General features: G+C 36.4%; 1 protein-coding gene across 3 annotated transcripts in view; it reads right to left on the reverse strand.

Moving 5' to 3' along the window:
* PARP8 (poly(ADP-ribose) polymerase family member 8) overlaps positions 1 to 14,585 on the reverse strand; it is a 172,779-nt gene that overhangs the window by 43,730 nt on the left and 114,464 nt on the right. For all 3 annotated transcript variants that reach the window (XM_025867303.2, XM_025867304.2, XM_025867302.2), the window contains exons 11-15: positions 10,084 to 10,150; positions 3,040 to 3,165; positions 1,954 to 2,518; positions 326 to 376; positions 128 to 223 (exon numbers count right to left, since the gene is read on the reverse strand). In XM_025867303.2, coding sequence (XP_025723088.1) covers positions 128 to 223; positions 326 to 376; positions 1,954 to 2,518; positions 3,040 to 3,165; positions 10,084 to 10,150 — 905 coding nt within the window. The remainder of the gene's footprint in view (positions 1 to 127; positions 224 to 325; positions 377 to 1,953; positions 2,519 to 3,039; positions 3,166 to 10,083; positions 10,151 to 14,585) is intronic.

Consider the following 14,585-nt stretch of genomic DNA (forward strand, 5'->3'; position numbering starts at 1 on the left):
CACCATGTGTATTAAATAATTTGCTCAGTAGAGAGCATTGATTGTAAATCAAGTTATTTACTTATTTTTATATCTTAACCCTTTTATATTCTATATCAACGCTGATATTCTACCAGTGAGAACTTACCCTAAGCATGGGGCCATTTTGAAAGACATGTGGCTCATCACAAACCACACAGTATTCATTCAATACAGGGATCCGCTGTTCAGCAAACTCAATTGTCTGAATAAAACAATAAAGAGAAATAATTAAGTCAAGTTCATAAATAATTTGAAAACCCATTAAAAGCTAAAATATTTCCGCAATGGATGACTTGGCTCATACCTGCACTAGGAAGCCGCGGTCTCGTATTGGAATGCATTTGGCACCATTTGGCTATAAAAACCAAAGTAAAAGAAAAAAACAATTTTTTAGCTCAGAGAATATATGAATTACAGCCTTTGAGTTTTTGCAACAGTGAATACAAGTGTGATCTAAGGTCAACTGTAATTATGAATTAAATCACTGATTATGACATCAAGATTTTAGAATTTCTTTATAATATACTTTCTGCCATTACTACCATAAGCCTTGTCTAAGCTAAACCAATAGTACTCTTAATTTCTGACCTTCTGGTAAAAATGATTGGCATTTTTAAATGATCACAAAAGCTCATTTTCTCTACTACTTTTTGTCAAATGCTCCTACCTCCTCATTTAGACTATTTCCATCTTATTTCACAATGAGAATTATTCCTCCAAAGATATATGAGACAGCTACTGAGGCGGTACAACACTAAACTATTGTACTGTATTAGGCTTAACCATACAGGAAGATTGTAAGACATTTTCTTTTACAGAATATGTGAAATTATCTTTCTTAGGTGAAACTGTCATGGGAAACTTTCTATGTTAATATTTTGACATTATTTTCTGTGTGTCCTTACTGCTTACTTTTGATAAGAAATGGGCTTTTAGGGACTAAAATTATCAACATACTTAAATACACTTTCTTAACACAAAATATAATTTTATGGTATCATTTACAATATAATTTTAGAAATAAAGCTATATAAGAGCAGCACAACTTTCTGATAAGGTATCTTATTTTTTTTTCAATTTCATCTATTACTAGGTGTATCCATATATATGGTTAAGAGTTAAGTATACCCTTACCCCAGCGAACACACGCATTTACTAAAAGAAAACAACATTTTTATCAACTATTTTACATATTTAATATACATAGGATAGGTCTGTTTCTTTACCTGAAATCAGCTATAATGCTGATCACTCCAAAGGTAAATTCTGTGTAAGACTGACTCCCAATAAGTACCATGCAGAGGACTTAAGTTTGAATATAGTTACCTTCTGGCCCCATCTCCACCAAAAAACTTCAGGATAAAGTGATTTCAGTTTTAGAAAGTAGACACTGAAAGCAGCTTTAAGTGAAGCTTAAAGTAGAAGTAGATGTTACTTCTCTCTACAAGTTACGATGTTCATAGGCAAATGTTCTTATATGTATATATAAAAGGAAGGACATTACTCTGAATTTAATTATTAGACAAACTTTGTCCTCCACTACTTATGTATGAAAACTAGAGAACAGATAAACCTACTTGATAAAACATTAAAACGTCCTGCTTGCTTAAAAGGATCGGCTTTGTGGATCCAACTGACTTCCTTCCATTTTTAGCAGCATTCACGACCATGACAGGAATTTGGACTTAGACCTTCAATCAATAGCTATATTTATTTTTTCAGAATCAAAATGAACATTCCAGTACTGGTTGCCAGTGTCTGGCATGCTAAAATAATATCTAAAAAGAAATAAATATCTAAATATCTAAAAAACAAAAACGAAAACGAAAATCTTGCTTCTTTCCTCTTCCAGGTCTTACAAAACAAACCGACAAAAACCTCTCCTGCACCTTAGCTAACATTTAGGAACTCAGGATGAAAGTATTTACGCACAGCAGGCTGGGAAGATGACGATGAAGATGGTGTTAAGATACCGATAAGCCCTGAGGTAAGAGAGAGCCTCCTGCCCTCTGCGTTAGGTTCCTTGAAAAGCTCCGTCTTGGATGACTTGGGAGCACTGGAGTAAGACTTGCTGAGCAACTTGTGGTTTTTCAGTCCATACAGCTCTTCCATTCTGAGATTACTGGAGTAAGATCTGCTTAACAGTTTGTGGGGCTTCAAGTTGGTATTGTGCTCGCATCGCGGGTCTCCAGAACAGGACCGAGTCAACAGTTTGTGCGACTTCAGGGTGAGGCAGTCCTCTTGCTTGACAGCTGCTGGGCAGGGCCGGTTCAAGAGTTTGTGTGACTTAATGGCCGCCACGGCCTGCTCAGCCCTGGGGTCGCTGGACAGGGAGCGACCAAAGGTCCTGTGCGACTTGGTGGCACACACGTCGTCGGTCTTGACGGTACTGGAACAAGTCCTCCGCAGCAGCTTATGTGTTTTGGAAATTCCATCTTGCTCAGATTTCAGTTTGGACTTGCTTTTACCACAACCAGGGGGAGGATAACTTGGCGACCTTGAAAATGGAACAACAATTAATACAGGGGAAATCGTGAGTATGACACACCGCGGAGAACACCTGGTAGGCGCAATCAACTCAACTCGACCACAAATACCACCTCGTTTTAATACAGCCCATCCAGCTCAAATAGCAACCGCAAGTATGGGCACAGTAATCATATGGACTGAACTGAATTATGTTTTTCCTGCAAAACAAAAACAGATTATCAGGTTTTGGGCCCCTCCTGTCCCAGAACTCTTTGCAGAACTAATTTTGGTACAGAAAACTCTATATGATGAGAAAACAAAGAATGTCATTTTAACACATTTAACGCATGTTAAGAAAACGAACACTCTGAATGTAGAAATGGGTATCTATGCTTTTGATGGAATCGACAGAACTTGGTCCGTTCTTTGAAGTCACACGGAAAATAAATGAATGCCAAGACTATAGAAAGAATGCTCTGAAGTACCTAACCATGGAGCAGCACATGCTCAGAAGTGAGGAAGACAACAGAGAAGTCATCTGCTACCCACCTGCGCAAGGTAGAAAATAAATGCAGGGGAGATTTCACCTTCTTCTCTGATAGCTTCTTATTGTGCAGGCAATTGGATTTTTCTTTGCTCTGTTTCCACTGCTGTGTAACAAATGTCTGCATGATCCTGTCAATCCAAAGTAAGTCTGTCATCACAGTTCCAAGATGATATGAGATTTCCGTATTATGTAGAGAATGTATTTATCAAAGGAAAATAAATGCATAGTAATTGGTGAGATTATAATTTAAAATCATACGAGATGTTTCCATGTGTAGGAAAGCACCATGCAGAAAATTTCTATGACTTTATTGCATTTTGGTTAATAACTCATTAATTACTGTTATATGATTAATAACATAAATGATTAAAGAAGTGGATAAAATAGGGGCACCTGGGTGTCTCAGTTGGTTAAGCGTCTGCCTTCAGCTCAGGTCATGATCCCAGGGTCCTGGGATCAAGCCCCACGTTGGGCTCCCAGCTCAGTGGGGAGTCTGCTTCTCCCTCTCTCTGTCCTCCCCTTCCCCCCACCGCTTGTGCTCATGCTCTCTTGCTCTCTCTCTCTCTCTCAAATAAATAAATAAATACCTTAAGAAAAAAGAATTGATAAATAATAGGCTATAAAGAGATTTAGAAGGGCAGCCTTTAAACAACATTAGCTGAAGTTCTTTAGTCAAAAGGAAGTTCTGAATTATTTTGCTGGTGACAGAAACACATTTTGGAAATAATGTTTGATATTAACTATGATTTTATCACTTAAGATACAAGTAAAGTCAATTTCTTTTTACGTGATTTGCTTATGCAGTTTTCTTCATGAAAAGGAAAAATAAAATGAAACTGTGAAATCGTTAAGTAAAAAGGAACCATGTAAAACTGACTCTATGGAGAAATACGAAATGAGCAAATTTTCTCTCTCTGCACAGCCCATTCACTTTTAAATACACTGTTTTTTTAAACAAAACTATGTCTCTTGGGGTGCCTGGGTGGCTCAGTCAGTTAAGTGACCAACTCGTAGTTTCACTTCAGGTCATGAATTCAGGGTCGTGAGATCGGGTCTGGTGTGGGAGCACAGAGTCGGCTTGAGGTTCTCCCTCTCCCTCTCCCTCTGTCTCTCCCCTGCCCAAATGTGCATGCGCAAACTCTCTCTCAAATAATAAATAAATCTTAAAAAAATATATAAAATTAAAAATTAAAAAAAAATTGTGTGTCTCTAAAAGCTTTTAGTTACTATCATAAAACAGGAATTTGGCAACTCCTGATCTCAGTATTTTCTAAGTCAAGACGACTGCCCACAACTGCTTCGTGGCAAAGAATCCTGGAACATCAGCTGAGGACTTGGACACAGTATTGTTTTCTGAGAAGGGTCCCTGACTGTGACAGCTTCTCGGATTCCACCTTTCAAGTGGCAGTGGCAGAGGGTCTGTTAAGACTGAGACTCAAGTAGATGCGAAACTTTACGATTAAACTTTATGTATACAATAAATTAAAACATTCTGATTTTCTTTCAAAAGTCAGTTCAGCATTGCCTGCTTTTCATGTTCTTCTCAGTTATTTCTAACACAGATTGCTTTTGGAGCAAAAAAAAAAAAAAAAAAAACCCCACAAAACACAAAACATTGGTACCAATATTTACCATTTATAATATACCAAGGAGTAATTTATATAACAGACTTTTTTTTCTTTTAACTCTCAACACCCCAGAGAATAGTAACTATTATTCTACACATTTCACAAATAAGGTTAAGTAAGGTTAAAGACTGAAATTGTCCCAATTTAGCCTGGTGATAAATGGCAAAACTGCAACATGCATTATGCTATCCAATATGGAATGACCTATGTTAACAGATGCTACTCAAACAGGTGTGACTCTTAGCACTAAGACCATTATTAATTTCTCAAGATCCTCAGTTTCTATCAAATTAACATCGATCACCACAAAGTACAACCTCAGACTTACTGGCCCTGGCCTTTAGTCAGCGAGCTTAGATGAGTTCAGAAGAAACAGTCATTTATGGAATATTTGGGGGCCTTTTTAGCTACAGAGGTAGTGAGGAAGAAGCGGATAAAACTGCGGTCTATGATGCAGGATTCCAAATCTGCAGTAAATGCACCTTCAAGCTCAGGCCAATGGAAATTTTTTTTTATTTAACATTTTATTTTTGAAGATTTTTTTCACCCAAGATTTCAGCATGATTTAAATGTAACAGTAATATTAGGGTTTTCATTTGTCCCTATATCTAACCTGCAATCTCCAGTGACATCACCCTTTGTACCAAGCAGATTCAGATTCTTTTCCTCCTATAAAAAAGTTGCCATTCCTATGCACCATTCCCTAAGAAACCTAACAAGTGCTTTTCTAATTCTTGATAGACTAATTGGAAAAAACAAAAAAACAAAAAAAATCACAAGTCAATAGCTAAAGTTGTTCCAACTTTCATACTACATTAGCATTCCAAAGTGTGACCTCAGCATCTGAAACCAGTAATTCTTCAACTTGGGCACCCACATCTCTAGATGTTCTTGGATTCAAAAGTTGGGAGTTAACTGTCCTGTAAGAAAGTCGTGTTTAATGTCCACCGTAATGTGAAATATACATATGAGCACATGCGGTGTAATGAACACCTCTTGATAATGGAGAGCCACCAAGAGATTTTAGTACTCACACCGGTGTTTGTTTACTATTATGCTGGTACAATTGCCACTGGTTGAAAAAAGACCTCAAAGGTCAATTACACCAGACAATGCCTTAGTCAGTTGCATCAACAAAGGTCCCAAGGTAGTTCAAGCAGAGAAAAGGGAGTATTATGTGGGCAACGCTATGATTTTCTTTATGCTGATTTCAAAAGGAATAAGCACTCAAGGAGCCAGTACTATATTTAACCTGTGGTGGTCTAACAGCTCCAGCAAAATAGCATCATGCATCAAATCAAATTAATGTACTAATTTTACAAATAAAATTTGAGTATTTTACTTTGATTTACACCTCAGTTATAAATTGAATTTTGTTTTATAAATGCAAACTCAACAGATGAAGAATTTACATCTAATTTTATGTTCGGATATATTTAAGGCAATATTGGAGATTTGCAAGGCTTTTTTTCCTTTTAAAAACAACTTAAATTTGATCAATGCAAATTCAGCATCAAGTCATACATAGTTTAAGAGTATTTCCATGGCCTGTGCCATGTTTAGCTTTGGAATGATAGATACTCTATATGAGGCTGATCATTACACTGTTGACCCACTACTGTTTTGGGTCAGTACTTATTTTTTCTTTCAGGCTCTTTTAATGCCTTCATGTTTTCCCAATATTCATTCAGTGCCAAAAACATATCCCAAGTCTTACATAAAACAAAAGGATACCTACGACTGTATGAGAAGCAGATTGGTGGATGGATCAAAAGTATTGATCTGGGGTCAGATTCTGGCTCTATCACTTTCTCACTATGACCTTAGCACCTTGCCTAATCTCTCTGGGTCTCGGTTTCATCATCCAGGAAATGTGGATAGTAACTGTACCTGCTGGATAGCATTGTGGTCAAGATCAAGCGAGTTAATGCAGGTAAAGCGCTTACAATAGTGCTTCACATTCAATAAGCTCTGCGTATGCATTTGTGCCTGCAATCGTTAAGCCCGTCTAGTTGCCAGAAACACACCAAATAAAGAATCAAAGACAAAGTTTAATGAGTGTTTCTTATTTGCTGAAAACAAACCAGAGCAATAATAACAAAGGGCCTAGATTTTGAGTCTGCCTTCCTAACTTGCTATATGTTTCTGGAAAATAACCTCTTTATATTTCAGTTTCCTCTTACGACTTATTGTGAGGATGAGATCAGATTTTTGGAAATCATGTGATTTCAGACTAGAAAGGATCACATGCAAACCCAGTCACTTATAATTAAGGAAAAGCAAATTAGATTAAAAATTAACAGGAATCATTATGAAAAAGTTCTAGCCCATATACTAAACTGTTCATAGAACTAAAACTTATCCATATAAGTAATTAACCTTTTTAAAATGTTAAACATTTAGATGGAAATATTAATAAAATGTTACATATTCTACAAAGTGATTAAACAATGACTACAGAACACAGCTTTCCTTAATTTCTCAGAGTTGGAATTATACACATCATTTCTTTTTCTGAGCCCAAACAATATAACTCAGACATCATTAAAAGGCAGAAAGTCATATATTCCAAGATTTCTCTGTTTTTATAATTCTTCTCTCCTTTGGATCAACTTCACTTCACTTTTTTAAAAACGGGTTAAGTGGCTAACAAAAGTACATAAAGTAAAAACTATGGGCTTTGGATGATAGTCAGGCATCAATGTACATTCATCAATTCTAACAAATGTACCATTCCGGTAGGAGATGTTGGTAACAGGAAGCCTACGCATATGTGGGGACAGGAAGTATATGGAAAATCTCTGTATCTTGTTCTGTTTTGCTGTGAACCTAAAACTGCTCTTAAAAAAATAAAGTTATTAAATTAGAAAAAAAATTTAAAAACAAGGAAAATTGCGTGATGGGAGAAAACATCACAGGAGGGGGAAAAAAAGAAAAGATGTGCCAAGGTATGGTGATAATCAACTTGGATGGCATAACATAGAGGCAGGCTCCATGCTTAGCTCCAAGACCTATAAGACATAGCTCAACAAAGAAAACAAAATCCAATTAAACTAGAGGGTATTATGCTAAGCGAAATAAGTCAATCAGAGAAAGACAAGTATCATATGATCTCACTGATATGAGGAATTCTTAATCTCAGGAAACAAACTGAGGGTGGCTGGAGTGGTGGGGGGGGTGGGAGGGCTGGGGTGGCTGGGTGATAGACATTGGGGAGGGGATGTGCTATGGTGGGCGCTGTGAATCGTGTAAGACTGATGAATCACAGACTCGTACCTCTGAGACAAATAATACATTATATGTTTAAAAAAAAAAAAAAGAAGATAGTAGGAAGGGAAAAATGAAGGGGGGGAATCGGAGGGGGAGACGAACCATGAGAGACTATGGACTCTGAGAAACAAACCAAGGGTTCTAGAGGGGAGGGGGTGGGGGGATGGGTTAGCCTGGTGATGGGTATTAAAGAGGGCACGTACTGCATGGAGCACTGGGTGTTATATGCAAACAATGAATCATGAACACTACATCAAAAACTAATGATGTAATGTATGGTGATTAACATAACATAATAAAATAAATTAAAAAAAAAAAAAACCATCAGCACCTGGGTGGCTCAGTCATTTAAGCATCTGCCTTTGGCTCAGGTCATGATCCCTGGGTCCCAAGATTAAGCCCCAGGTTGGGCTCCCGCCTCAGCAGGGAGTCTGCTTCTCCCTCTGCCCCTCACTCTGCTCAGGCTCTCTCTCTCTCCCTCTCTCTTGCTTGCTCCCTCTCTCAAATAAATAAATAAAATCTTTAAAAAAAACAACACACACACACACAAAAACAATTCCAATGGAAAAGTACACCTGATCCTAGTACAGAAAAATGAGAAAATTGCTCTTTTCAGTGCTTATAAGGAAACCACTCTGCATTCTATAATGTGCTAAACATATGCTGTAAATTGAATTTAGTTTTAGAGATGTGCAATTTTAAACATTAAGGGTTTATTATCTAATTTTTATATGTTCATATTTAAACCCAACATTGGGAATATGCAAGAATACTCCCTTTACCTTAATTTCCTTTCAAATGTGATCCACACATAACTCACATCTGAGGAATGTCAAGTCATAAAAACTTAAGACAATTCTAGAGCTCCATAATATGTAAAACTCTTGATAACACACACAAGCTTCCTCTTACAACCATAATCTCAAGTAAAATGACCACAGTAAATCCCCATTTAGTAAATGAAATAAAAAGTTTCAAAGTACTTTCTCTTAGAAAATTGCTCAATAAAGGCTAATAATGTCTGATGCCCAATTAAAATTCATTAAAATACAGGTGAACACATGAACTGAATCATCGTTGAGGATGCAAACCATGTGTTTAAATAGATAATAATCTAATGGTAAATTTAAGTTGAAGTAAAATTTGCATATTCAGAAGAATAAATAATCCTTTGGGAATTCTCCAGTAATACAAATTCTTTTTTTTTAAGATTTTATTTATTTATTTGTGAGACAGAGACAGCAAGCACAAGCCGGGGGAGGGGCAGAGGCAGAGGGAGAAGCAGGCTCCCCATTGAGCAGGGAGCCTGATGCAGAACTCGATCCCAGGACCCTGGGATCATGACCTGAGCCGAAGGCAGATGCTTAACCGACTGAGCCACCCAGGCGTCCCAGTAATACAAATTCTTATAGCTGATATATAGCACAGGATTTATTAAATTTATATTTTGACTATATGCTACCATGTTTTAAAAGTCATTTTGACTGGGATAATTTTATGTTCATAAAATATAAATTCATTCATTGCATTAGTCAAGGTCCGAAGAGGAAATAAAGGGTTTATTTAAAAAAGGAAAGATCATTTCAAGAGTGTAAGTACAGTAGCCAAGCACAGTGCAGTAGCACAGGGCAGTGGCTGCCAACTGTACCACCTCTAGGCCCCAAGGAACAGGCAGAGGGAACCTGTAATGGAACTCAGTAAAAGAGAGAGTCATGCATAGGCTGTGGCCTAGAGCAGAGAAGAAAGCTTCCCTTGAAGGGCTAGTCAACTCAAGGTAACCTCTTAAGAGTGGAAATGAAAGGCAATAAATACTCCTTTTTTGTACTGCTTCCTCCTCTGTTGGTCGCATTCGAGACACAGCAACACATTAGAACCTGCACCCACACAGATCAGCCTCCACAGGTGAGGGCAGGTGTTGCAGGGAGGAGAGTGAACCCGGGTGGGCAAACAGAAGGACTGCGGCTGCTTCGAGAGGTGAGCTCTGCCAGCTAAATTACTGATGCAGCTCTTGGCATCGGAAGAGTTCCTCTCCTGAGGCGCTCACTTCAAAGAGCTCTTATTTAATAAGAAGGTGGGGAGGGGAGTGAGCAAAATGAGAACTCAGCTCTCTTTCAAAGAAATTTATTTTTTTATTCTTGGGAAACTTACTTTTTCAGCTGATGTCCCAATCCAAATCGCTCTTTTGTAGAAATCTGAAAGACATCAACAGTGGGCACTGCAAAGGAAAAAATAATCAGTCAATATGTTGAGCTGAAACTTAACCAACAGCCAGGAAAAAGACTGAAAAGTAATATATATGATACACTCTAATATGTACACATACATAAATATATTATACATTTACATACTATATAGTATGTAAGACATATTTATATACACATACATATTTAAAAATAGCATATACACAGTTTTATACATTGCTATTTATGCTTTATATATATAGATTTTGGAGATCATTCTTGGTCATTAGAAAACAAGGGTAGAAGTAAGAAAAATCACTCAGGAACTTATTAAAGTAATTGGCAAGAGATACTGTGGTCTGGATCAGTGGAGGTGGTGAACTGTCTTTGTTAACAGGACATTCTCAGATCACACGTGCTCCACATTGGAACCAAACTGGTATCCCCAATTTCCTCAGCCCCCGTGTTAGCCGTTACTCTGGGACACAAACACTCCACTGATCAAAGAAAACTGTTGTTAGTATCACTAATCAGTTCCTTTTCCAAAAGCATGCTAATCCTTAGATAGACTGAGGAACAGAGTGGACATCACTCGAATCCCTCCTATCCCAAACCCAGGGCTACAGAAATTCAAAAATGAATAAGAAAAATCCTAACATCTTGAAAACTCAGCAGAATTTTTTTTTTTTTTTAAGAAAAAGATGACAAAATTGGAACATGCTGTGCTCTGTGCTCTCTCTTGAAAGATTTAAGAAGACACAATCTATTCCCAGGTAGGTGGGAAAAGTGACTGGGGAGATGGAGGCAGAGAAACAAAAGGGACCTGGTTTTTAAAAAATGCAGAAAAATCCAAAATGCACTAGAAGAACTGAAATTGTCACCAGAAGAAATTATATAAGAGACACAGAGAGAAAGAGAGAAAAGAGAGATAAGAGACATAAATGTTTACCCAGAATATATAAATTATTCCTACAAACTAATGATACAAAGACCAAAACTTATTCATACTATGAATGACTAGAAAATAAACATCAATATTTTACCAAAATGATAAATCTTCTAGGGAAATGTAAGTTACAAACATAGACTCAACTAGTAGGATAAAATCTGGATGACCCAAATTTTAGAATATATTGAAAGAGCTAACAAGATGTTACTTTCAAAAATGTTTCAAGATTCAAGTGATAAAACTTATACTACTATTAAATTAATGAAATTAATTATTACTATTAGTTGCCTTGAGTGTATTCAGATGTTAATAATCAGTGAAACGAGATGCAGAGTATATGGGGACACTGTACTACCTTTATAATTTTTCCATAAATCTAAAAATGTTTTATATTAATTTTTATAATTTTTTTTGAGAGAAAGAGAGAGAGACAGCAGGAAGGAGGGGCAGTGGGAGAGAATCTTTTTTTTTAATTTTTTTATTGTTATGTTAATCACCATATATTACATCAGTTTTTGATGCAGTGTTCCATGATTGTTTGTTCATAACACCCAGTGCTCCATGCAGAACGTGCCCTCCTCAATACCCATCACCAGGCTAACCCATCCCCCCACCCCCCTACCCTCTAGAACCCTCAGTTTGTTTTTCAGAGTCCATCATCTCTCATGGTTCGTCTCCCCCTCTGACAGTGGGAGAGAATCTTAAACAGACTTTACACTCAGCGCAGAGCTCGATGCACGGCTCAATCTCACAACCCTGAGATCATGACCTGAGTCAAAATCAAGAGTTGGATGTTTAACCAACGAAGAAACCAGGCACCTCAATTTTTATAAAAATTTTTAAAAGTAATAGTTTTCTGATAACTAATAATCAGTTAGAAAATAAACTGGAATATAAAATTCCCATTAAGCAAACAAGTACTCATGAATAAATTTAGCTAAAATTACTGACCTCAGGCAGAAAAAAAAACAAACACAGAATGGTACTGATACATAAAATTAAAAACAACAAACAAATCTTCCTTTAAAGGAATAAAGGAAAAGTGAATATAAAAATGTCTATTCTTCCTAAATTTATTTAAAAGTTACCTTAAAATAACCAAATAATTCCCCACGAGGGTTCATTTTTAGGGATAAAAGACTGAGGAAGAACTTGAGAGAATGCACTAGAGAAATATTCTCATGTTTTAAAAAAGATGAAAGTTATTCAATTTTTCCTTGTCTTTCTTATAACGTAGGTTGGGAAGGCAGTAAGTGAGGGCTGCTTAAGATACATGGAAATGATTCTAACACTGATCATGTACATGTGCAGGTACCAATGATGAGATGATTTGCACAGAAAAAAATTTTTAATAATGTTGGTTGTTTATCACATTAAACTAAAAGCAGCCTTGCCTTTCAGATCAGAAACTAGACTTATACACCAGCAATGCTGAAAAAAATACATAATAAGAATAATCATGCCTTTTTATTTAAAATATATTTCCTCATATACAATGAAAATAATCTTTATCTTTAATATTAAAGTGGATAAGGAGGTGTATTTAATTCTTATCATTCTTGTTCACTTAACAGATATTTTGTCAGATTAGCCCTGATCAAGTATTACAGCTCAAATAAGTATTACTCATACATTTCCAAAACCTAGCAATGAATTCTTTCAAAAAGAACTGCTAACTAGGTCAGTCTAAACCTTGGATTAGTCACAAAACTTGTCTGAGGTAAATTAAGACCAAAGGGTACCAATTGAAAATCAATACGTAAAAGATAATATTAAGGAAAAAGAGGGGAAAAATAGCCCAATAAGTACACATAACAAAACATAAGCAACGTCAAAATAGATGTCTTGCAAATGAACAAAATTAAAACACTTCAGACACAAACTAGCAGAAGTCTCTAAAGTATTTTTACCTTTTTTGGGGGGGGGACTATTATGACCCCATAAACTTATAGTTGGTCAAGTGTGTCTCATTCACAAAATGAGAGTCATTCTCCAGTATGAAAAAAAAACAAGCATAATCCTCATGTTTCTTTGGTTTATGAACTATTAGGTAGCAATTAACTAACAGAAATGAAAACAGAAGGACTAAATTATGGATGAGCTGTAATACCGAAGAAGGGGTACTGAACAATACAATCATCTAAACGTGAATTAGAATACAATTGTTAGAACATTTACAAAACCATACAAATATAATAAATCTTTAAAGAGATGTTGAAAAGAAAAATCTCTGCCTAAAATTCAAGATTATAATTAAAAAGTGAGTAACACTGGTAGGATTACATAAAAGCATGCCACATTCTCATCTCACACAGATGGAGTAGTGTGAGTAGAGATGAACTGACCCAATTTTGTTCCTAACCCTGATAATTAAAAAAAAAAAAAAAAAAGTTCAGACATAAGAGCTGCTTTTTCTTTTAACCACCAACAGAATAAAATCGAATGGTCACATATCAAATCCCTAAATAAAGAAAAAAACCATACAACAAAGTATCTGGGGAAACAGCAAAAACACATACACCTATACCTGGAATATTGTGCAGATATTACAAATTATTCCATTTTAGAATATTTAATGACTTGAGGACAGTCTCGTGACATAACATTAAGGTGTTTAACTATACAGTTCAATGTCAACTTTATGAAAATGAGCCACGTGTGCAGAGAAAAGAGAAACACCAAACTATTCACAGGTTTCTCACTATAGATATGAGTAATTCTTTTTCTTCTTTCTTACATTTCTACACATTTGAAATAATCACAATAAAAATATGTAACATCTAGTTGTCTTTGCCTGGCATTAAATCATATGTTGTTTATATTAAGAGCTGATTAAGTAGAAATCATTATATAAAAACAGAAAAGAGGTGACTCAACAGAAACTTTTTCAAAATGAGAGATTTCCCTATGTATTTCATAAACTTGGAAGGTCAGGGATCTTTCTTGTGTAAAAGCTAATAGTAGATGTTAAGTTCCTTAAATATGCCTAAAGAAAAACATGCCAACATCACAGTAGAAGATGTGTGAAGATGGCCTTGACTTCAAGAGGTGCTGTCTATGTCCATATCCCTTGATTCTGGGTGGGTTTTTCAACTGCTTTGAACAATACAATACAGCGGAAGATTCACTGTGCCTTTTTCTAGGTGGCATCCACAGCCTGTCTCTTGTAACACTTGCTTTCGGACCCCAGTCACCATGCTACAAGAAACTGGAACCACATGAAGAAGCCATGTGTAAGGTCAACAGTCAAGTCAAGGGGCCGCAGCTGAGCTCCAAGATGACACACTATCAACTGCAAGACATCTCAAAGTCCAGCATCTTGAGCATCCAACCTAGCAGAGCCTTTAGTTGACATAAGCTCCACCTACCACCTGACTTCCAAAGGCATGGGAGACTCCAAGCAAAAACTGCTCAGTTGAACTCAAAGAACAGTGAGAGATGGTAAGCTGTTTTAAGCCACTAAGTTTGGGGTGGTTTGTTATTCAGCAGTATATAATTGGAGCAACATGAGTAGATACAGT

This window comes from Callorhinus ursinus, unplaced genomic scaffold (assembly GCF_003265705.2).
Source record: "Callorhinus ursinus isolate GAN/ISIS: 27379988/994484 unplaced genomic scaffold, GSC_fseal_2.0 scaffold3, whole genome shotgun sequence".
Lineage (NCBI taxonomy): Eukaryota > Metazoa > Chordata > Mammalia > Carnivora > Otariidae > Callorhinus > Callorhinus ursinus.